The sequence below is a fragment of the Quercus lobata genome, chromosome 10 (genome assembly GCF_001633185.2).
Source record: "Quercus lobata isolate SW786 chromosome 10, ValleyOak3.0 Primary Assembly, whole genome shotgun sequence".
Classification (NCBI taxonomy): domain Eukaryota; kingdom Viridiplantae; phylum Streptophyta; class Magnoliopsida; order Fagales; family Fagaceae; genus Quercus; species Quercus lobata.
In genome coordinates, this window is record NC_044913.1 from 17,549,148 (window position 1) to 17,573,788 (window position 24,641).

The window sequence follows — 24,641 nt, forward strand, 5'->3', positions numbered from 1 at the left end:
CGCAGAAACCTGTCTACTTCACGAGCCGAGCACTCCAAGGGGCAGAAGAGAGGTACCCTCAAATGAAGAAGTTGGCTTTCGTGTTGATAATCACAGCGCGAAAACTCAAACCATACTTCCAAGCACATACCATCATTGTTTTAACAGAAAGGCCCTTAAGAAAAGCTATGAGCAATCCAGAGGCAGTAGGAAGAATGGCTTTGTGGGTAGTAGAGCTTAGCGAGTTTGACATACAGTACCGTCCGCGAACGGCTGTAAAAGGGCAGGTAGTGACTGACTTTATCGCCGAATTCACCCTCAGAGACAGCCAGGGGGCAGAGAAGAAAAGACAATGGAATATTTATACTGACGGATCTTCGAATAGATGAGCCGGAGGAGCCTGCGTAGTAATCCAAACCCCGGAGGGAGATAATATCCAATGTATGATCCGACTAAAGTTCCCCACAACCAACAACGAGGCAGAATATGAAGCCTTGGTGGCAGGGCTAGACCTTGCAAAGGCTGCAGGTGCGGAAAACATAGTCGTACATTGCGATTCACAGGTAGTAACGAGCCAAATTAATGGCGGCTATGAATGTAAGAATGAAAGGATGAAGAGGTATCTAGAAGAAGTGAAGTACCGAATCGGCGACCTCGAAGTCAAATTCATTCAAATCCCAAGGGAAGAAAATAAATGTGCCAACCATCTAGCAAAAGCTACATCAGCCGAATTTATGCTTGTCCCCAAACAAGTATTATCATTCGTTCAAGTCTCCTTACTTATTAACGACGGAATGAATATGCAAGAGGTAGATTCTGAATGCAATTGGACCACGCCATTGGTATCCTATTAGAAAATCGGCGCATTACCAAACGAGAAGGACGCCGTAAGAAAATTGAAGGTCTAGGTATCACGATTTGTACTAATAAAAGATGTCTTATACAAAAGAGGTTTCTCTCAACCATACCTGAGGTGTTTAGGCCACGAGGAAGCAAGTTACGTAATGAGAGAAATCCACGAAGGTATCTGCAGAAACCACTCAGGGGTAAGGTCATTAGTACATAAGTTGATCTGCGCAGGATACTATTGGCCTACAATGCTGAAGGACGTGCAAGCTTATGTCAAGTCCTGCAACAAGTGTCAAAGGTTCAGCAATTTCATCAGGCAACCATCCGAAGAACTGACCCCCATGACGACACCCTGGCCGTTCGCACAATAGGGATTAGATATCATGGGCCCGTTCCCGACGGCGGTCAAGCAACTAAAGTTTCTAGTATTTGGCATAGACTACTTCACTAAATGGGTAGAAGCAGAAGCCTTAGCCACCATCACGGAGAAGAACATCCGAAGTTTTGTCTGGAGAAATATCATATGCAGGTACGGGATACCCAGAGTGCTGGTATCTGACAACGGTAAGCAATTCGACAACAGCGCGTTTAGAGACTTTTGCTCAAAGCTAGGAATCAAGAACCACTACTCGTTGCCTGCACACCCACAGGCTAATGGGCAAGTCGAAGTCATGAACTGATCCTTGCTCAAGATAACTAAGACCCTGCTCGAGGAGGCAAAGGGTATCTAGCCGGACGAACTACCAAGCGTTCTGTGGGCATACCGGACTACAGCAAGAACACCCACTGGAGAAACGCCATTTCAACTAGCATATGGAAGTGAAGCTGTCATTCCCGTAGAAGTAGGGCTCACAAGCTACTAGGTGGAGAACTACGACAAGGATAAGAACAAAGAGGCCATGCCCCTTCAGCTCGACCTAGTGGACGAAGTCAAAGTGGCAGCAGAGCAAAGGTTGGCGCGTTATCAGAATCTCATGGCGAAACACTACAACTCCAAAGTGAGGCATAGAGACTTTCAGGTCGGTGATCTTGTACTACGGAAGGTAATGGGCGCCACTAGAGATCCTTTGCAAGGAAAGCTTGGCCCCAGCTGGGAAGGACCCTACAGGATAGCATCATGGCAAAGGAAGGGCACCTACCACCTCGAAACACTGGACGAACAAAAGCTGCAGCACCCATGGAACACGGAGCATCTACGAAAATACTACCAGTAGAGATAATATGAAGAACAGCGACAATCCCTAATTTCCCAGTTTATTTAATTTTAGTTACAATTACTAGTTTTCCTTTGACAATTTTTGCTAAAATATTTTGTGCCTTTTTAAGCCTAAGGGGGCAGGTACTTTTCCCTACAAACGTATTTTTATTTTTAAAGAGGAATTATTCAAACACAACCGTGTTTTTCTACTTGGATTCTCACAAAGTTCAAAAGTGAACAAGAGAAAACAACGTCCAAAAAGTGGATGGACCACCCATAGGGTGGAAATTATTATCAAGTCCACAAAGTGGATGGATTACCCATAGTGTGGAAATGATTACCAAACCTACAAAGTGGACGGATCACTCGGATCACCCATAGGGTGGAAATGGTACCAAGTCCACAAAGTGGACGAATCACCCATAGGGTGGAATTTGTTATCAAGTCCACAAAGTGGACGGATCACCCATAGGGCAAGTTCATTATCAAGACCACAAAGTAGACGGACCACCCATAGGGTGGAAACTGTCATCAAGTCCACAAAGTGGACGGGTTACCAATAGGGTGAATTTATTATCAAGCCCCCAAAGTGGACGGACCATCTATAGATTGGAAACTATTATCAAAGTCCACAAGATGGACGGATCATCCTAGACGGGTGATAGTCGAAGTCCATAAAAATGGACGGATGACAAATAAAGTATACTAAGTAGGCGAATCATCCCTGACGGGTGAAAACTCCTTAAGTCAATAAAATGGACGGTTAGAACAAAATCCACAAACTGGACGGGTAGCCCCAAACGGGTGAAACCCCTAAGCCCGTAAAAATAGCGATTAATATACAAAGTCCACCAGTTGAACAGAGCAATCCAGACGGATGACGACAAATCCATAAAATGGATGGATAACGACAAGTTCTAAGTTAACATAAGTGGAAGGATACAAGCCCATCAACTGCACGGATCACCCCATAAGGTGAAAATTTCCAAGTCCATAAAGAAGGATGGGATAAACTACCTAAGTATTTGAGGAGGACGATTCATCCAAAAACTAAAATTATACGTAAGTCCATAAAGATGGCCAGTTTTCCATATAATGGACAATTGGAGCGGACGAAAATTTATACATCTTATTCAAACAATAAAGATATATAAAGCAGGCATAAAGTTGAGAAATAAAGCAACATTGACGGATAAAACCCTCGAAAGGCAATTGTTCGATACACAAAATTAATGACGGATTAGTTTCAAATGTACAATAAAAAAAATAAAATCTCTCTACTCTTTAGGGCCGACATCTTGGACATTCTGAGCTTGGGCTAACTCTTCGTCGCCTGGGGCTGCATCCTCAGCAAAGAGGTCATCTGTGTTCTCTGAGGTGATGGGCATAGCAAACATCTGAGCTTGGTTGTCAACTTTTATCATGGACACATCCAGGGCAGGGTAGGCTTCCTTAAATTGACGAAGCGTCTCATCAAAACCTTGTAGGAATGATTCTCTTGGCTCAGACAATAAGGCGTCGGAGTCACGATATTCTCGGACTGCTGCCTCCTTAGCTTGACAGAGCTTTTCCTTCACGTCTTGGATCTCCTTATCTTTGACCTCTAGGGCCTTCCTCGCTTCATCCGTCTTTTGCTTGAGCTCTTTCCTCACCTGCTCTGAAAGGTCAAACTTTTTCTCCATAGTGGACTTCCACTTGTTAAGTTGAACCAGCTCATCCTCCATCTGCTCTGCCTTTGCTCGCACACGATCCAGAGCTGTCTCACGGTTAAGGCATCAATCCATTAAGCCCTTCACCATAATCAGGGACTGAAACAAAAAAGTCATAAGGGTTAGACAAAAACAAAATGGAGTGGACGGACATAAGTAGACAGACAAAGATTACCTGTGCGATAGCAAAGAGACCCGTCTCCCCCATTGCCTCCGTCGAGTGATTGCCTAAATCCTCGTAGTCCTCCAACGTGATGATAGGTGAAAGTTTTTCCAAGGCATATTTGGAGTCGTAACGGAGGAGGGGAGGAGGCTTCTCTTGGTTAGTGGACGGGGCCTTCATTAAGCCCTTGCCTGACCCATGCTTTGTTGTGGTGACGGTCTTCGTACCCTCAGCCATCAACCCCACGACGGGTTCTAGAGGGACTTTTTGTTGCTTATGGGGACGGTCCCCTTTGGACGGTTGCTGTTCCTTTTAATGGACGAAACCGTCCCCTTAGGAGCTACATCACCGGACTCCTTTCTTTTTGCAGCCTGTGATTTGATCAACGCCTTCCTCTTATCATCGTCCATCTCTGTAAAGAAGGACGGATGAAGTTATCAACTAAAAGTTAAAGCCTTTTTATACAAGATGAAGATTGATGGACTTACATCTGTGAATTTTGGCGTTATATCTGACGGCTTCCGGTGTGGGTTCAGGACTGTCACATTACCAGTGGATGGTATCTGGATTCATACTGGACGGGTGCATACTGGACGGATTTAATACTCGCCAGGTTGTGTCGACGGGCATATATTCCGTCTCCCCTTGATGACCCATCCACTCGTCACCCTCTAAGAAGAAGTAACGACTCTTCCAATCTCTATTTGAGTCGGGTGTTTCAAATATGACTTTCAGCAACGGACTCCTACTAGCAAAACTATACATCTCCCTTGACCTATCTATTTCATCTAGACAGTAGCAATGAAGGAATTCACACACCATCAACCTCCTAGCGCCATCTGTCATAGCACCGTAAAGAATCTCCATTACTATGAAGACCCTTCAAGCATTTAAGGATATCTGGGTGACGCACAGACCTAAATACTTTAGAAGCTCTCTATGCAGGGTACTTAGTGGAAACCTAAGTCCCACCTTCAGCATTTGTTCGTACACTCCGACACCTTCTATCCCCTTGTAATAACATTTCTCTGACACATAGGGTAGATGGATTGGAATGTTATTTGGAATTTGAAAATTAGCCCTAAATGTGTTGAAGTGTTTCTCCTTGATGACGGATGTGAAGTTATGCATCGTCCACTCTGGTAGCATGATGAACTCCCTAAGTCCATCAGCACCAATACGGATCTCAATGGTTGATCCTCCCCGTCATCAGAAGTATCTTCTTTTTCAGCCATCTCCATATCCTCATTTGTTGAGGACGAGGAAGAGGAGGACGGACTCCTTTCTTCGCCTAGACTCTCTTAGTCTTTATGACCAGATGGGTATACTTTCTTGTAATCCGTCCCGTCACGAACGACTTACTGATTACTTGACACACTAGACATTGCCTACACGTGACGACAAAACCTAAGACTGACGGATCTAGAAGTGATGACGGGTGTGTAAAAAAGGTCTAAGAAAATCAAATATGCATTTGCAGGACTTATGAAAAGAAAATACTCACCAAGTCTAAATAAGTGACGGTCGACAGTTGTATTGATAACGGGTACAGCTATTTGATAGACCGCTCTCTGACAAGGTTGATGGTGGCGCTCTGACAATATTTTTTAGTTGAAAAGTGGACAAATGAAAGAGAAGTGTGATATATATATATATATATATGAAATGCACGGAAGACGAAGCGATGCTTCAATCCGAGGGAAAATCCAATCAAAAAATGACACGTGTCATACCTCATAAATGCTTGACAACCTGTCAATAGTAATCGCGGTTCGTGTCGTCCTCTTTGAGAATCTTCAACTTTGAGAATCGTCAACCCCAAGACCCTTAAACCATCAACCCTAAGAACTTTAAACCGTCACCCTATTGATCCATCCACTTTGTCATGACGGACCATAGGGTGAAGGGGGCAACTGAAGGGGTAAAATTTGGCATAACGGACCTTCATAAGTTGGGCCTGATGAATCCTAGCCCATGGGCCGACAGTGGGTAAGCCCAAGGCACAAGCGGAAACCCTAACTTGAAATACTTGCTACACACGCCTGAATCATCGTAGAATCCCAAAGGAAATAGGAATCCTAGCACAAGAAGAACTCCGGAAGATGCGCACTTAATGAAGATATTCTCTACAAGGAAAAGTCTTGTCCATCACGTTTGGGATTATTCAAGGGGATTCCTATAAGGAAAATACTTCTACACCAAGGAAGAGAGGTCAACCTTCTACTATTATAAAAGCCCCAATATCCTCACAAATAAAGGTATGCATAATTCACCCCTCTCTAGCACTCTAGAGTTGAGAATAGTTCTAACTTGACCTTCGGAGGGTATTTGGCCGGCACTACACCGGTGCTCTCTGTTAGGTCACTTCTTTCTTCTTGCAGGTCGCTATTTCAAGCGTACGAGGATCGTGTAACTCACTGGTGATTTTCATGGCTTCATCAATAAGCATAATAGAATTTTTTTTTTTTTTTTTTTTTGGAGAGAAAGTTTCAACTTATGGCATCCGCTTCTGATGATAGCTCTTTATACTAAGACACCAATTAGTTTTTGGTGTAAGCGAGGATTGAATCGTAAAACTCTTATACAACCATTAGAAATTTTACCAGTTGAGCTAACTGGAACTCACATAAATAATATTAGCAATTTCTTTATTTGGGGCAAAGTCTATGAAGCCATCTTAATTCAACATAATTAGTATTTTTGACATCCTGCAAGTCATTAGCTAACTTAGCTCAAAATTTTGAAGGCCTATCAATTGTATTGATCAAGTTAACCTCTCTGAATTGGGTGCCAATGCAACCAAAAAGAGAGTGTTTGTTTGTTTGTATTTATTTATTTAAGTAAAAAAAAAAAAGTGTTTGTTACTAGAGTTTGTACAGGTTATATCGGATATACACAAGTGAGTAAGAGTTCCATAAAAAAAAAAAAATTAAAATAACATAATTTTTTAGAAATAGTTTTTAATTTTTTGCGTCGGTTCATGATGATTGCTTTTTATTATCAAACCAAGATACCAAATGGTTTTTAGTATAGACAAAAATCGAACTCCAAATCTCTTAATTAATAAGTTACACTCCACTTGGATTTTTCTCAAAATTGTTATCTAAATTGACCAAAAAAGAAAAAAGAAAAACCCTCTTTGTTTTTTTGGGGTAAAACAAGATTTTCATCATTCAAATGAAAAAGAGTATGAGAGTTCCTCTTTCAAGCATATGAGACAACAAGAGAGGAAGAGTCTCATTATTACAACACAGAAGGAAATTAATTAACACATTTAGCAAGGGCATGAGCCACACCATTACCCTACCTTTTAATCCACTTAAAAACACAACTAGAAAAACAATTTCTCAAGTCAAGTGCATTGCTGAGCAGAGTCATCCCCTTCTTCTAGCAAATAAATCCAATTTCTTGTTAGTTTTTTTTTTTTTTTTTTTTTTGGGAGAGAAGAAGCGTGGGCACAGCAAAGTTAAGGCCTCCATAACTACAATCCAAATTTTTCCTTTAAAAAAACTACAATCCAAATTATGGCCAAAAACAAAGATTAATAAATAAGGATCCATTTAAAATTAAAATTAATAAGAACTCAAATAATATTGTCTCTCTACCACCCTGGATGTGGCCTAGCGGTAGGTAGGAATCATTGTATCGTTTTATATTATGTTTGAAAGGAATTGAGTGGTTCGAGTAGTGACGATTTAACGAATGTGTTGTGCCTATAATGATAATTCAATTAAAATATCAATGATACAAGTTATATTATTTATTGCTGTCACATGACTTGAAGTTCATGAATTTATACGAGAGACCTCCTTCTTTTACTTAAAAAAAAAAAAAAAAAAATACTGTCTCTCTCTCTCTCTCTTACAACTTCAAGTCAGCAAAGATTAATAGAGCGCCAACCATTGCAGATAAGCAAATCAGCACTCCTTGGGACACGTGTCAGGTACACAAATTTTTCCTTAAATATCTCCGAGAATTTGTTTGGTCTTACCTTATTAAACTCAATGTTGAAAGATTGGTGGGTGTGTTCTTCAAAAAAGAATTGGTGAGTGACCAAAAAGAGAGAGAGAAAGAGTGAGAAAATAACCAAACTTTCTCTCACTACCTAACCGTTGAGGCCTCAGAGAGACGCCTATTCATATATACAAAGAGAGACACACAGAGAGTCACAGAGACAAAGAAGAAGAAAATGTCAACAGCTTCATTGTGTTCATCAGTCCAATCCCAGATTAATGGGTTTGGTGGGGGTCTTAAGCTTCAAAAACAGTCTCTTTCTCAACCCAGCTCACTCACCTTCACAAGGTATGGTTTACTTTGATTTGGTGTGCCTTTTCTTCTTGGGATTTCTATTGGGTATTGTTGTTTAGTTGAGTTTTAGAGGCTAAGATAGAAAAAAATTTGCGTTTTTGAATGAGACCCTGTTCGGACATGACATAGTTTTACACTTTTACAATAAGAACCATGAATTCTTTAATGATTTTGAGAAATTTATATTATTGTAGTATAACTGTGGATAATGATGGAAGCAACTTTTTCTGGATTTGAATCAGTTTGTTTTCCTCATGTGTCAATTAAAAGTTGTAGTCAGTTTAATTGAAAGCTTGTAGTGGCTAAAGGAACAATTTTGTTGCTTACATGTTAGTGATTGTGTTTAGCTGAACTTTGAATCTGTTATTGTTTTATCAATAAAATGAATGAATTAGGTACAAATTTTTTATTGTAAGATAGGAAGGTATTTCCTCTGCCCATTTATCTAATGGTTTAAATAGGCTGTCTTCATTTGAAAGGAGAATGTCAAGAGGTCCATCTAAGGAGGAATAATTAGATGAAAACCGGATTGTTCTATAAGTTTTAGATCAACCCGGATTGTCAAGAGGTCCATCTGAGTTTTAGATCAACCCCTAGCATCCAACCTAGTAAAGGGGGTTATTTTAGAGGACTCCAAAGGCACTCTATGAAATCCTCTGCTCATATCTAATGAAAAGAGGCCAGTATTACGACTGGCCTTTTCTAATTTCAGTGAACAATTAGGATTTTTCAGAGTGGCAATGTCCAGATAGTTGTTAAACTGTTCTATTGAAAGTTTCATATAAAATGCGGAAAGTCTGCATATTTCAACTGTGCAATTATGTTTCAGACTTTGGTAGTTTGGTTGTTAAAATTAAAATGTTACATGTATTTTGGTTCAAGGTTCATTCATGTTCAATTAAGCACATCTGTGTTTTCTTGGTTTTGGCCTAGCTGAAGTTGAATTTTCCAGCAACAGTTTCTTTGAGTCATTCCAGAAGATGATGGTCTATTTCTGATATACGTTGCTACTTGTTGTCGGATTTCAGGAGAAGATTTAGTACTGTGGTGAAGGCTTCAGCTCGGGTTGATAAGTTTTCGAAAAGTGATATCATAGTTTCTCCATCTATTCTCTCGGCTAACTTTTCAAAGTTAGGAGAGCAGGTTCAATTTAGCACTTTGATATTTGCCACCATGCTGCCTTTTGTTTTTCTATAAATCCAAAGAATTATATGTACCTGTTTGAATGCCCACCCAGCTTCTTAATTCTTTATAAGTTAGATACTCTTAATATTTGTTAAGTTTATGTAATTTAGTATTTGGTTTTCATGGATGTTGTTAGCATTTCACTCTCACTTTATCTAGGTAAAAGCAGTGGAGTTGGCTGGTTGTGATTGGATTCATGTTGATGTCATGGATGGTCGTTTTGTTCCAAACATTACAATTGGACCTCTTGTGGTTGATGCCTTGCGTCCTGTGACAGATCTTCCTTTGGATGTACATTTGGTAATCTTTCCTTCTTTTATTTCTGCCAATTGGGTCATTATAAAGTCCCCAGAAAATTGCTCATATGGAATCAATATCCTACAGATGATTGTGGAACCCGAACAGCGAGTGCCAGATTTTATCAAGGCAGGAGCCGACATAGTCAGTGTTCATTGTGAGCAAGCTTCCACCATCCATTTGCATCGCACAGTTAATCAGGTATGATTTTTTCTTGGTCTGTGTTGATATTTATGTGTGTTATAATAGTGATACAATCAAAACATCAGTATAAAGTTTTGTTTGTAATATTTGGTTCCCTGAACTACCAATTGGAAAGGGAGAAGGGGTGGTTGGGGGGGGGGGGGGGGGCGGATTTTGTCTCTGAATTCAGAAGTCCGGTAATGTGATACATAATAATCCAGCCTTGAAAGTCTAAGCTCCCAAATGAGGTGGGCAATGTCTTGATTTCCATCATTCTTGTTTACTTTTCTGTATCAACTTGTTTGTTTCATTGCTCTGCCAGGTGAGGGAGAGAGAGAGAGAGAGAGGTGGGGGTAGGGATAACAAATCTTAATTGGAGATTCTTTCCTAGTTTCGGTGTTACTACTTGCACTTTTTTGACTGTATTTTTTCTTATCACCCAGATAAAAAGTTTGGGAGCCAAAGCTGGAGTTGTCCTAAACCCTGGCACTCCACTAACTGCAATAGAATATGTCCTTGATGGTGAGTTCATATCAAGGAGTTTATTTTCTTTCATTATTTATTTATTTCTATGCAATATGCTTATCCAGAAAGTCTTTAATGACGTTACAGAAGGACCTTATCTTATCTGGCCTATTTGTTGAGGCTCGTTCCTCATTCCAATTTGTTATTTATTGACTACTAAGGTAAGTTGTGGACACATGTCCAGCCTTGCCTATGGGCTATTGAACAAGTCAGGAACCATTAATTAAAAATGCTGAATAACTTGTGCAAAGTGGAGATGAACAAATAATTTAAAGTCATTTGGGACAGACAAAGTAGTGTAATATGTTTTTACCATGTAGCTTCCAAACAACCGGTTTAATTCCTATTAATTTTGAGGGAAAAAAATGTACACATTGATTGCAATGGGAATGATGTGGGCAAGTGACCTATGTAAGATAACACTCAATCATTTTGGAGACTTAAATAACATTTACGGTCACTATCCCCTTCTGATCCATATACTTTGCAAACAAGATTTTTTTTTTCTCTTTTCTTCCCTACTGCTTTTCTCCCTAGAAAAATGCATTGAATTCATTAGTGAAAAGTGAGTCCAAACAGAAAAACAATAGATAATGCATAGCAACCTTAAATCAACACAATAGTACATTATTTGGGAATTATCTGGCCAGAAACTATGGAACTAACAATTTTAGCATGTTAACAGTGGTTGATCTGGTCTTGATCATGTCTGTAAACCCTGGGTTTGGTGGGCAGAGCTTTATTGAGAGCCAAGTGAAGAAAATCTCAGACTTGAGAAGAATATGCGCAGAGAAGGTATGGTTTTCCATGTAAATTTTATCCTTGGTGGCTTTCCTTTGATATGTCTTATACATCTTATATGAACTCCAAAGCCATTCACATTTTTTTGTTTTATTTATTTTTGCAGGGAGTGAACCCATGGATTGAAGTGGATGGTGGAGTTGGTCCCAAAAATGCATATAAGGTGTCCAGTCTAAGTTTATTCTTCCTTTGGTTAACATATGAACTTCAAGTTATCTATGGACCAGCCTTCTAGTAATTATTAAAAAGTAATTTGAATGAGGGTCAGTGGAACCTATGTAAATTTCTTGTTACCGCATTTTAAACACAGTGGGCTGTACCAAAGCTATGTTATGTGTCACTTAACCAACCTTGAGGGTGTTAGAACACATTAGAAAAACTAAACAAAAGAATAAGAAGAAAGAAAAGGTATTTGTTCCTTCTCCTTAACTTTTGGAAACTTTAGGACACTCAATTCATCTTCATTAGGCAACCTCTGGAATTCTATAATATTGTCATGTTAATTCAGACCATTAAAACAGAGAATGAAAAGATTTTAAGGGAAAAACATACTTTTCTTCAGTTTCTGGGATTTGGATCTTCAAAAGATATTTTGTAGTAAGTTGCACAACATCCTATGGGTTCATTTACAAAACCAATTTATAGTTTTTTTTCCACATTGACAGGTTATAGAGGCTGGAGCTAATGCTCTAGTTGCTGGTTCTGCTGTCTTTGGAGCCAAAGATTATGCTGAAGGTATGTCAAAACCAAACCTTCATTAGTCCAAAAAATACAATTATAATGCTGATAAAAGGATGTACTGAAATTATTTTTGTTGCTTGAATTGACTATCTTCCAGCTATAAGGGGAATCAAAGCCAGCAAAAAGCCTGTAGCTGTTGCAGTGTGAAATGACCTCAAGAAGATCATATTTAATGCAACTTGCGATACTGTATTCTTTATTTCCATGTATGTCACCTTCTCCACATCATCAAAGTTTCTCAATTAGATTCTGAAAGAACTTCACGGTTTGTTGGTGTCAGAACATTGGCCACAATTCTGTTGTAAATTTGTATGATGCACAAACCACTATATGGGCATCAATTAGTTCTATCGTACCTTCATTACAAAGTGATCTCGAGAGCATAATTTTTTTTTCTTGGAACTTACTCTATTTAATCTGATCATGGTTTCTTCATGCTTGCAGACAATACGCACAAATCAATAAGCAGTGTACTGCTAGCTTCGAGTTGTCAGATGTGCTATAATTTCCCGCAAATTCTCTTTTCATCGGCGATAAAGTTCTAAGAAATCCAATATGCAGTGGGAGTACCACCATGGGGCATTGTATGTATACCATATCCTTTACAAGGATTAATAATTCAAACTTACGCAAAACCCTTTGCTCTGTAACAAATCATTAGTTCTATTAACTTCCTTTTCTGTAATGAACTTTTCTTGTCTTTTCATTTGTTATTTTTTAAAGATCAGTGAAGGTGTGATGAGCGAAAAAAATTGACTGATATTAGAGTTGGTTGGTTTACATTAATCATTAAAAATCCTTTTTAGCCCATGGCAAAGCACTTCAACAGATTCTGGACAAGAAATTTGCTGTAAAAAGCGTTGGACTAGCACTGGCCTGAGGCATTGGATCAGAAAGTACCAGCGACCTTCAGAAAATAAACAATTTTTAATTTTAGTTACAAGGCATTTCTATGTTGGATGCAAGGCAAAGATTAAATAATTATTTCTCTATAGATAGTTTGCCTTCTATACTATAATTTGTTGTCTTGACAACATCACTTTCACTGTACCAAATTGGTGGTTATTTTCCTGTCTCATTTTGGAGATTTTTCGGAAGGCTGGTTAGGATTAGGGCTTAAGAATTGCATTGTTCACTGCATTACTAGAGCCCTATATTTGTCCATTTTATACTCCAAACCATCCTGATTCATGAATCAAGTCCATTATACAAGCCACGTCCTCGAACCCTTCTGTCATTCATGGAATTCAAAAAGATCGTGAAGATAGAATATTTGATCAGTCAAATGGCTCAATAAGCAAAATGGCCTTGAAGGAGAGGCTAGTGAAGTGGAGTATGATGCCTCCCTCTTTGCGTTATATGCGAGTATGGCTATACTTTGATCATATCTGTACTCTAAAGGGCCTTTCTCAATATCCAATCATTTCATCAAGGCAGACATACATGCATAGAATATTTTGAAACTACAGTATTATATACTTCAAAATACTAACCACCATTATACAAAGCGCACTGTTTATGGGACCCACGAGTACTCTTTTCAGCAAAATTTTCATTAAAATTGGATTCCATAACACTATTTACACATTTAAAAATTATTTTGCTACAGTGTTTTCAGTTTTCAGCAATAAGCGGTATCTAAACAGACCCAAAGAATAACAATTCCCTGACTCTATACATAACCACAATACTTGCAGACTGTCTAAATCTGTGGGGGAAGCTATATTTTACAGTAATCACCTTCAAATTACAGACACCTTATATCTACACAATCAGGATCCTATATGAATTTATACTTCCTGTCTGCATACAGGACATGAACCATGATTGATGAGCCATCTGTCCACACATTTCAAATGAAAAACGTGGTGACACTGGGGCAAGGTTCTTGCAGTTTCTCCTACTTCAATATCCTGCAAAATACGCATTTATTATTAGGGTTGTATTGCTAACACATATTAAGAAAGTAACTTTACAATTACAATAAAGTGAATTTGATCTTTCAGGTTTTCCATGTAATTATTACTATCAATTTTCTTTGGTAAATTAGAGAAAAAGTTGAGAATTGATCATGGAAATACTCATACACCACAACTGCTACATAAACAAGAAATGACCATTAAAACATCCAATTCTTCACAAAAAGAATAATACCTGCAAACATATCGTACAACAGATACTTTGTGCTGCCTTGGTTTCCTCCACGACCATATGGCATGGTAATCTCTTCAATGAATCCTCTGACAATCCTCTGGGTGCAACTCCACCATAAATATCATGAATCTCATCATAACCTATATTAGCAAAGCTAACCTGCACATTCCAAGTTCCAACAAAATAAATATTTTAAAATTAACACTCAAAAAAAAAAGTTTAAACCATCTATGAGGCATGAGCATTATAACCAGCTTATAAATATAATTTCACTAAAGCCAAGACACCCAAAAAGAGATTATAATCTACAGAGTACGCAAATTGCAATATGAAGTCTAATCCCCGCCTCAAAGAAATCCCAGAAAGTATAGAGCATATTGTTAACAAATTTTTTATCAACCGCATAATATGCTAATTGCAATGCAATGCATGAAGAAATGTGATGACACCTTAATTCTTTATCAAAATGTCCTGACATGAAGAGTGAGAATAATATACATGGTGGAAGAATATACAGCTTGATTTGTTTCACCAAATATTGAGACAATGATTATAGAATAGTTGCTTAGGGGATGCAAAGATTAAGAACATTAAAACAATATAATGAAGAGTATAAATGGTATAAGACATATAAGGTGCCAGATAACAACCCTCTTACCAATAATGTCAAATAAAAAATAAAACCAATTAATTTTTATGAAAAAGGAGACTGCTTTTCTTTTCTTTTTTAAACCCTACATTATTTTGTCAAAGTTCCATATCTTACAAAAAAGAAATTACCCAGAAAAGGGTTAGTACAAAAACCAAAATAAAGAAAAACATATTGAGCAAAATCATTATTGAAGAAGTCTACTGATTAGCATTTCATGACAAAGTGGACGTGTAATCTGGAAACCAAAATTGACAGGTTATATAAAACAAGAAGCCCATCCACTAGCTACATCCCACCCAACAGAGCATGCATATAAACATTAATGAATTTAAGATGCATATTACAAATAGCTATTTCTAAGGAAAGGGGGAGGAGAGAAAGAGGGGGGGGGGGGGGGGTGTTGGGGGTTGGATATGTGTAAAAACCTGCCAATGGTAAGCAGTTAACATTACTGGTGTAAATTGTTCCTCCATAAATCTCCCATGAAAAAGCTCCTCTATGAAATCTGCCTGGATCCAAAAGGAAGACAATTGGTCTATAACATGAATTAAGACAAGGGGCCTTCCACCCAAAAAAAAAAAACTCATGAAATGTGAAAGGGGTAATAATAAGAATACATGTTTCACCAGCAGGAAGGCAGTTGCTCTTTAGCAAAAGATTAAAATGAAAGCACCTCTACAAAATGAAACTCTATGATGATGACATGTGAAAGAATGAATTCTCCCTAGAAGGGTTGTTCTTAACCCCATAAATCAGGGCCGCAAAGTTTAGGTATGGTCCTATTGCTATTCCACTTTTCAGTTGAGAGGCTAGGTTTTCAAACCATGATGTAGTTGACTTCACCTGTAAAGGTGAATCAAGTCCTATCTTGGCAGGTCATAATTTTATGACATGCAAACAACACCAGAGAAATCCAACCCAAACAAACAAAGAACATGGCCTAAATAACAAACCATTGAAGATGAGCTCCTTGACCCATATCGTTCTAGACACCAGTAAGCAAGGGATGCCTCCAGAACCTCTACAGAGAGCACAGCCCCAGCAATGGCACCAAGTCCAGCTCCACGGAGGATGCCACTATCAGAAGCCTTACCTGCTAGAGCACCAGCAATAGCTCCTGTGAAAGCTCCAGCTACATAAAGATAAATTCAGTAGATACAGTCAGATAAAACTATAAGAAACAATTTTTTTTTTTTGGGGGGGGTTGGGGGGGGTGGGGAGAGGGAGGGGGGGTGTTGCCTCTGGGGGTGTTGAGTGGGGGAAGGAAGTATAGGATTCCTATCTAAAAGAGAAAAGGATTAATTTGCTTAATAGGATGCATCCATACCTCATAAACTAGGGAAAAAATTGATAGCAATCAGATAGTTGTGAGGCATAAGGATTACATAAATATTAATTCTTGATTAAACATAGAGAATTGAACAAGAAAAAAATTTCAATCCAGTTTCTTATAGAGTATTCTCCATATTTAAAACCAAAAAAGAAAAGAAAGAAAGAAATTTAGCCAGCAATAACATCAATGTTCACCTGTGCATAGCAGTACTATTAAAATAAATTTAAAAAAATAAAAAAACCAAACCAAACCAAACCCACATGCTAATTTAGAATTTGAACAAAAACACTGAATTCTTTTTTTTTTTCTTTTTTTCATTTTTTGATAGGCAAACAGAGAACTATTATTAATGAAAAAATAAGGAAGAGTACAAGTTGTTCATGATGATGAACAACAAGAAAAAGATAAAACAAACAGCAAAAAAGAGGGAAATCAAGAAACTAATCTAAGAGAAAACATAAACTCAGAGAGAGAAGAATAATCAGTAAAACCCCAACAATGAGACCACTCAAAAAGACTATGCTAGCATAAAACCTTTAGCTCATCCAACGTCTTCTCAGTGTCCTCGAAAGAACGACAAAACATTGAATTCTAAATAGCTCAATTCACTCCAAATCAAATAATTTCACTACAATCTATAACAAGCCCTTCTAAAATAGCTCAATTCACTTCGAAAACAACCAAAACCATAAGCTCATCTGACAACTTTTGATGATCAATACTTTGTTGTGCTTGAAAGCTCCGGAGAGTACCCAAAAGATTTCATGTTGATAAGCAAGTGCTTGAGAACCGTATAAATCTCAGACCTTAAAGGATGATCCTCATCTGCAGCAACAAATTCATTTATTTCAGATCCCACCTCAATTAAGCTGCAACCAGGAGACCTCCGCTGCTTTATATGATGTCTGACAACAATTTTCTGATCCCACATGCCTTTAGAAGCATAGATATTGGACATGGCAACATAATCACCAGCATAGCCAGGATCCAACTCAAACAGTCTGCCCTGAACTTCTGTAGCAACCTCAACATTTCCTTTGAGGGTACATGCACCCAAAAGAGTCCGCCAAACCACTGCATTTGGCTTAAATGGCATCTCTAAAATAAATTCATATGCTTCATTTAGGAGCCCAGCTCGGCAGAAAAGATCCACCATACAACCAAAATGAGACTCTCTAGGCTTTAAACCATAATCCTCACTCATACTTTTGAAATGTTGCTTCCCTTCCTCCACTATCCCTGCATGGCTACAAGCCATTAGAACTCCAATGAATGTAACATCATTTGGGACAATTAAAGAACTACCACAATCACCATGCCTCTTGTGCTTCCTACTGTTCTTGTTTATTCCTCTCATTTTTGAAAAAAGTTTAAGCGCTTCTTCTGCTTGTCCATGGAGCGCATGCCCCACAATCATGGATGTCCAAGTTGTGACATCCTTTTTTTTCATGCCATCAAACAATCTCCTGGCAGCCACAATGTCCCCACATTTTGCATACATGTTAATGAGAGAATTGTTCAGGGATAAATCTATATGAAGCCCTTCTTTATGACGAATGTAAGCATGAATCCACTCTCCCATCTCCAATGCCCCAATATCTGCACAGGCAGAGAGTGCAACAGTCAACGTGACATTATCAGGCTCCAGATTGTCCATCTGCATCTGCCAGACCAGCTTGAGAGCTTTTTGAGGGTTTTGGTTGTCAACATAGGCAGAAATCAAGGCCGTCCAGCAAACTATATTTTTACAGGTTATTTCATCAAACACACAATGTGCATCAAAAAGATTCCCTCTTGCTGAATACATATTTATCAGAGAAGTTTGGAGGTAAATGATGGGCTCAAACCCAAATTTTATGATGAGGGTGTGAAATTGTTTTCCTCTGGTGGCAGAATGCTTCTGGGTGCAAGCTTTAAGGACAAATAAGAAAGAAAAGCTATCAATTGTAGAAGGGCTTTTTCTCATTAGCTCTCTAAAGAACAACAGGGCCTCGGTGATGCAATTGGAGTTAAGGTACTTTTTAAGGGCTTGGTTTGCTTTTGGTGGCTTGAGATAGGTATCAAGTTGAACTTTAGGATGACAAATTATTGCAAATAATTTGGTCACCCTTGTTTGGACCAATGGGAACCTTTTCATATATCTCATGATATGTGTCATAATATCAAAAACTTTTGTCCATTTCCTGAAATAAGGAAGTTGAACTGTAAGCAATGACTTCACTTGATTGACACAATCTTATATCAAATTCATTCCAGTACCTATACTGGCAATCAAAAGGTCAAGCCACATCCCCTTTGACAGGCAAGGTGATTGACAAGCCACACCAGTCTTCTATTTTATTATCAACCCAATATTTAAAAGCTATGCGATTTAAAAATGAAACTTTCCCTCCCCTAAAAGTTTAATATTTTGGATTTGGACCCCTAACGTTACATAGTGTTTTGATTCGAGCCTTTCCATCCATGACTGATACTGATGCGTCCGTTAAATGCCACCTAAACCTGCCATGTATGCTAGTTGGGCCAATTAAAACATACCATGTCAATTAAATAGCATAAAAGAACTTTAAAAAACTCAAAAAATTCTCTAAGATCCAAAAATTACGCCCACTAAAAATAAAATAAAATAATTTTTCATTCCCACCATTTTCTCGACATCCAAACAAAAACCCTAAACATCACTGCAAACACAATCAGTATTCAAGAAATCCAACAGTAAGAAATCCGACACAAACAAAAACCCAACATAAACACAATCACTACAAACAGTAAGAAATCAAACCAGAAACAAGTAGAAAATCAAGCTATGTATAACCAAACAATCACTACAATCGTTACATTTTTTTTTTTTAGTTTCTTGGGAACCAAATGGAGCTTAAGATTCCAAAACAGCAAAACCAAAACAATGTATTACCAAACACCCAAATTAAATATACAAAAATTATGAGAAGTTTGAGGTCAAGATTTATAGGGGAAAAAATTCACAGAGGGAGAGAGAGAGAGAGAGAGAGAGAGAGAGAGAGAGAGAGAGAGACCTAATGCCATTTCAACCACCACATGCAGTGATTCAACCCCAAAGATAGCAACCAAACCAAAATACCCACCCCCACCCCCCCCCCCCCCAAAAAAAAAAACCATGATATCACCCAATGCACATTTGAACCAATGCAGAAAATCTCAAACCAAGTTACCCTATTGAGGTGTGGGTATAGGGGTTGAGAAACTGATTTGACAAAACTACGAATAGGGTTGTCCTCAAGTAGTGTTGGCTTGAGGCTCAACCTGTCACGCAACCCAACCATGTTGGGTTGGGGAGGAAGAACCCATTGCCGAACGAGGAGAAATGACAACTCAACTGATAGAAAGTCCATGGGTGTAGGTCGGATGCAGTTGAAACCGACAATAGACGAAGACAATGGGCGACGAAGGCACAAATCTGGTGAAGAATCTCTAGATCTCCACTCAATCTGCACAGATATCTCTAGATCACTACCAGATATAGGCAGAGATCTCTTGCATTCCCTTTTGTCAAAATTGGTGGATTTTTAAATTCCTCACAGAACGGGTGTGTCAAATTCCAGCGTGGAAAACCCCCCACTCAACCCAACAGACTTGGGTTTCAAGGCATTTACTCGCCGCCAACCACCACAGTCAGTTGAAACCAGCCAAAGCTCGTTGGGTCAGTCCAAGTCAAGTAGGGTGAGTCGAATTTTGCTTTTGTTTGGACAGTCCTAGCCAGGTATTTGTCAACTCAAAAGATTCATAATTACTGATCTATACTTTTGACTGTTCAATTATTATTTCTTAGACTATATATTCTCATTATACTGGAACAATCCCATTTCACAAGAAAAATTAAATGTCTAACATCCATATGAATGAAAAATAGTTCAAAGAGCATTTATTCCATTGTAAATTCTGAAATCTCAAATTGCCTCATTTGAATCATAAAATCTAATTCATGTGCTAGTATTACACCAACTACTGTGCAGTAACAATACATTGAATTGATGTTTGAAAGAGGAGAAATAAAACTTTTCAATGGGTTTAACTCAGCATAACCCAAAGGATATATCACAATTCCATGCAAGCCAAATCAATCTAGCATGTTCTCTTTACACAATTGATTTGGAGCTCTTCAAATATAATTGATCCACTTGGAGTTGGATATAGATCCTCAATGAAACATCCAAGTACGTGCACAACTCCTCGAGGTTGAAGAATTGTCAACAAGACAATCATGGACATGCTCAACCAATGCCATAATTTCTATTTCCACATTATATAGAAACAATTGCAATGAAACGTCAACATCACTTATTGTTTTGCAAGTTGCAAAAGGGAGAGATGAGTTGTTGTGCATCCTCTCATCAGCCTTGCCAATTAGGAGTCCTTCAGAGAATATCAATCATCTTGCTGAGGAGATCACTTGATATGTTGTCCTTATTCATAATTAGTGCTTCCTCTGACCAAGAACAATTATGGCATAGGTCCTAATTCAAACACCAAAGTCAAGTAAATCCTCAAAACACCTTTAAGCTGATTTTAGGTAGTCATTTGCTTGATAACCCTTTGCCAAAACTTGGTATATGACTGCATTTGGAATGATACCCATCTTAAGCATATCTGCATGCAACATCATCACATCAAGCACATGTTTGGCTTGGAAATGCCCCTGTAACATGATGATGTAAGTGAAGGCATCTGGTCTCAAACCATAGCATCTCATATCTGAGAAAATCTTAGCGGCCTTGAAAATTTTTCCATCACTACACAAACCTTGAATTATAGTTGTATATGTCACATAATTTGGGGAACAAAAGCTTCTATCTGTTCTATTGATTTCATCTCTAGTGGAACCAACTCCAGATATCTCCAAGAAAAGTTTAATCGCATCGGAAACCCTTCCATCTTTATAGAGTCCATCAATCAAACAACTAATTGTGAATACGTTGGGGGATAGACCTGCCTCTTGCATCTCTTTGTGCAACCGAAGAGCCTCCTTCATGTTACCAATTTTACTGTGTCCATCAATCAAAGCTGTGTAAGCAACAACATCTGGCACAATACTTTTAATTACCATTTCCGAGTACAATGCCATGGCAGCCTCCATGTCTCCCCTCTTGCAATAACCATCAATTAGTGTAGAGAAAGTGATGACATTGGGTTCTATACCCTTTTCAGTCATTTGAGAACACACTTCCAAAGCCTTCTCCATATTTCTTTCTTTACAATACCCATCAATTAGTGAGTTGTATGTCACAGAATTAGCAAGGACTCCCTTTGTAGTCATACTCTGAAAAAGATCATCTGCTTCTTCCACTCTACCCAAACTACAGAGACCCTTAATAAGTATACTGTAAGTGAAGACATCTGGTGAAATTTCAAGCTTTCCCATTTCTGATTGCAAATTCATTGCTTCAGACAAGTTCCCCACCTTACAATGGCCATCAATCAAACAATTATACACATAAACATTAGGAATAACACCAAACTTAGCCATGAATACAAAATAATTCTTGGCAGTCGTCAGTTCACCCAATTTACAAAGTGCATCTATTAGGATACCAAATGTAACAATATTTGGCCACAAGCTATCACCAAGCATGTCCTGATACAAATTGAGAGCTCTTTTAACATTGGCCATTTTGCAATAACCATCCATGAGAATGTTGTAGGTGTACAAATTAGGGAGCACGCCAGATTCCCGCATCAACTTAAAGACACTTTCTGCTTCAGCCATTTCACTCACACTGCAAAGGCCACGTATAAGAGTTGTGTATACCACAACTGTGGGTTGGATACCCTTCTCAACCATTTCATCAAATAACTTGTGTGCCTTTGAGATATCACCTTGACCACAACACCCATTAATCAATATACCATACGTGACTACATTAGAAGCCAACCCACGAGACACCATGTCCCCATAAATTTCCCACATAGACTCAAACCTTCCAGCTTTAACCAACCCATCCAAAAGCGCATTACATGTTGGCACTGCAGGCAAAATTCCAATCTTCTTATACACCCATAGGGCTTCCTCCACAAGACCCATTTCAAAAAACGCAACAATTAACACTCTAAACACATTGGGAGTGTATTTAGAGCTTTCTAACCCATTAAGTTCAGTGAAAACAAAATGACAGATCCAGTAAGGCTTGCGAGACTTTTGAAGCTTCTGGACGAGGTCTTTTATCAAGCACCTTGCCTTGGTGTACAATTTGGCCCCAGTTAGGACATGAACAATAGCAGTATAAGGTTGAGGATTCTTGATCGGGTTTATTTGTTTTGAGACGGCATTGAAGCACCCAAGTGCTTCCTCAGGGGTTCTGCAACTAAGAATAGTGTTTGTGAGATTACAAGGAGACAAAGATATTTGCAAAGATGACGACGATGACAAAGACAACGAAGAAGAAGAAGAAGAAGACAGTGATGAACAGAATGTTCTTGAAACGGCTCTTCGAAGAAATTGCATCGACATTGCTTAGTTGGGAGGGGGCTCGTCCATCTATTTGCTACTTGAAGTCTTCTTGTTACTACATTTCTTCCTCAAGCTCTCAACTGTTGTACTGTAGCTTTTTTTTATCAAGCACTGTACATGCAGCACTCTCCATTAGTAAAACGTAGAATATCTATTTATTTTTGGATAAATTATATCAGTTATCCGAAACACGCGGAAAGTTCTTCACAGGAGAACTTCACTTTAGATTAGTTGCACTCGCAGAGTATACTGTACAACAATCATCACTGTTAATCAAACTCCTATGGACAATAAGCACAAGGAAACAAAAATTTTCACAATCTTTTCCACAACTGTTAATGTGGCATGTTGCAATTGATGCTAATAATTGTAACAGTGGTAGGTCTATGCTAAAGTAAGCAGAGAATTCCAATCAGCTAGTTGAGCGGCATAAGCACTAAATAAATATTAATTCTTGATTACACAGACTATTCTCCAAATTCACATTCACCTATGCATAGCAGTACTATTAAAAATAAAAAATAAAAAAAAATAAAAAAAACCAAACCCACATGCACATTTAGAAATTGAACAAGACCCAGAATTGTAAATAGCTGAAATCCACGCCAAATCAAGTAAATTTCATTTGAAAATCAAAATTACATACCAAGAGCGAAAAGGCCGGTAAGAGCTCCGGAAATGGTGCAGACGAGCCAACGGGCTACAAAATGAGAAGCCCTGCTAGCACCATCAAATTCAAACCCCACATCCTCCATAAAAACGCAGACTACTACAAGAGCTATGACCGCCGAGATTTAAATTCATTCATATATAAATAGATATAGATATATATATACACAGAGAAAAGAATTGGGAAATGAAAGCGTAGGTTTTGGAATTTTGTTGAAAGGATAAGAAAGAAATAAAGGGCCTAGATTTTGGGGGAAATCAAACTAGAGAGAAGCTTGGATTTTAGGGGCCAGAGGTTCGTGGATAAGGCATAAAGTGACACAATTTTGGGATTTTTTTTTTCTTAGAGTTTTAAAATATTACGTGTGCTTATGATGCATTTCGACGAAGATATGATCGAATTGTCGTATAAGTAGAAATTGAACCTTAAACCTTTTATTTAGTCGTTAAAGATTTTACCAGGGCAAAATTATATTTGTAGTTGTTACATAAAATATATTACAAAACATCCCATAAAAAAAAATATATATATATATATATATGTATATTACAAAATGACTTTTTTTTAATATAATAATTGACAAGAGCTTTGTGATTCAAATGATCTTTTATTTCTTATATATAAAAAAAGAGCCAATACCTGCTATAGTACTTCGATACTGTACACTCAGAGTGTTTACACTGTATAAATACTGTAACAGTAACAATGCTTTGGTGAGGCACTTTTTTTTTTTTGTCGGTTTGTACTTTTTTTTCCTTTTATATATATTGTTTTATTACACAACAAATTTCACAATATTTTTATAATTATTGAGGTGTCAATTTCTTATAAGTCAAAATAAAATATGAAACTGTAACCAACCATAACTAAAAATAAATATTTTGTGAAAATGTTGTGACACTTGTTAGGTGAATGTATAAAAGCTACCGTACTTTTGGTTTGTTCAAGTAGCACTATAGCTACAGTAGCTATAGAGTTTTTTTTTTTTTTTCTTCAGTCTTCCGTTTATACTTTTTTTTTTAAATATTTATAAGAACCCACATATATATTGTTATACTAACACAACAAGCGCCAATACCCGCTACAGTGCTTCGGCACTATGCACTCAAAGTGTTTACACTGTGCAAGCACTGTAGCGGTAACAGTGCTTTGGTGAGGCACTTTGCTCTTCTTCTTTTTTCTTTTCTTTTTTTTGTCTTCCGTTTGTACTTTTTTTTTTCCTTTTATATATATATTGTTTTACTACACAACAAATTTCATAATATTTTTACAATTATTGAGATGTCAATTTCTTATAAGTCAAAATAAAATAATAAAATATGAAACTGTGACCAACCACAACTAAAAATAAATGTTTTGTGAAAATGTTGTGACACTTATTAGGTGAATGTATAAAAGCTACCATACTTT

The 24,641-nt window shown here is 38.0% G+C and overlaps 4 protein-coding genes across 5 annotated transcripts; 1 reads left to right on the forward strand and 3 right to left on the reverse strand.

Annotated features, from left to right (window-relative positions):
- Positions 1 to 7,900: 7,900 nt before the first annotated feature.
- LOC115963613 (ribulose-phosphate 3-epimerase, chloroplastic) lies at positions 7,901 to 12,646 on the forward strand. Its single transcript, XM_031082685.1, has 10 exons — positions 7,901 to 8,200; positions 9,235 to 9,349; positions 9,551 to 9,691; positions 9,776 to 9,889; positions 10,315 to 10,393; positions 11,082 to 11,191; positions 11,304 to 11,360; positions 11,863 to 11,932; positions 12,036 to 12,144; positions 12,383 to 12,646. The coding sequence occupies exons 1-9, from the start codon at positions 8,088 to 8,090 to the stop codon at positions 12,083 to 12,085; spliced, it is 849 nt and encodes a 282-aa protein (XP_030938545.1). The 5' UTR covers positions 7,901 to 8,087; the 3' UTR covers positions 12,086 to 12,144; positions 12,383 to 12,646.
- Positions 12,647 to 13,420: 774 nt separating this feature from the next.
- Positions 13,421 to 23,587, reverse strand: LOC115966060 (NEP1-interacting protein-like 2). The gene is made up of 5 exons (XM_031085396.1): positions 23,208 to 23,587; positions 15,698 to 15,876; positions 15,170 to 15,253; positions 14,093 to 14,251; positions 13,421 to 13,851 (listed from the first exon to the last, which is right to left on the reverse strand). The coding sequence occupies exons 1-5, from the start codon at positions 23,314 to 23,316 to the stop codon at positions 13,729 to 13,731; spliced, it is 654 nt and encodes a 217-aa protein (XP_030941256.1). The 5' UTR covers positions 23,317 to 23,587; the 3' UTR covers positions 13,421 to 13,728.
- Positions 16,487 to 23,294, reverse strand: LOC115966059 (putative pentatricopeptide repeat-containing protein At1g74400). 2 transcript variants are annotated; one of them, XM_031085394.1, is made up of 2 exons: positions 23,208 to 23,294; positions 16,487 to 18,579 (listed from the first exon to the last, which is right to left on the reverse strand). In XM_031085394.1, the coding sequence occupies exon 2, from the start codon at positions 18,233 to 18,235 to the stop codon at positions 16,793 to 16,795; it is 1,443 nt and encodes a 480-aa protein (XP_030941254.1). In that variant the 5' UTR covers positions 18,236 to 18,579; positions 23,208 to 23,294; the 3' UTR covers positions 16,487 to 16,792. The 2 variants fall into 2 exon arrangements, with proteins under 2 accessions (XP_030941254.1, XP_030941255.1); XM_031085395.1 differs by having other exon boundaries at positions 16,487 to 18,591; positions 23,208 to 23,289.
- On the reverse strand, positions 19,953 to 23,296 carry LOC115966058 (pentatricopeptide repeat-containing protein At5g61400). The gene is made up of 2 exons (XM_031085393.1): positions 23,208 to 23,296; positions 19,953 to 22,672 (listed from the first exon to the last, which is right to left on the reverse strand). Exon 2 carries the CDS (start codon positions 22,559 to 22,561, stop codon positions 20,612 to 20,614), a length of 1,950 nt encoding a protein of 649 aa, XP_030941253.1. The 5' UTR covers positions 22,562 to 22,672; positions 23,208 to 23,296; the 3' UTR covers positions 19,953 to 20,611.
- Positions 23,588 to 24,641: the final 1,054 nt, after the last annotated feature.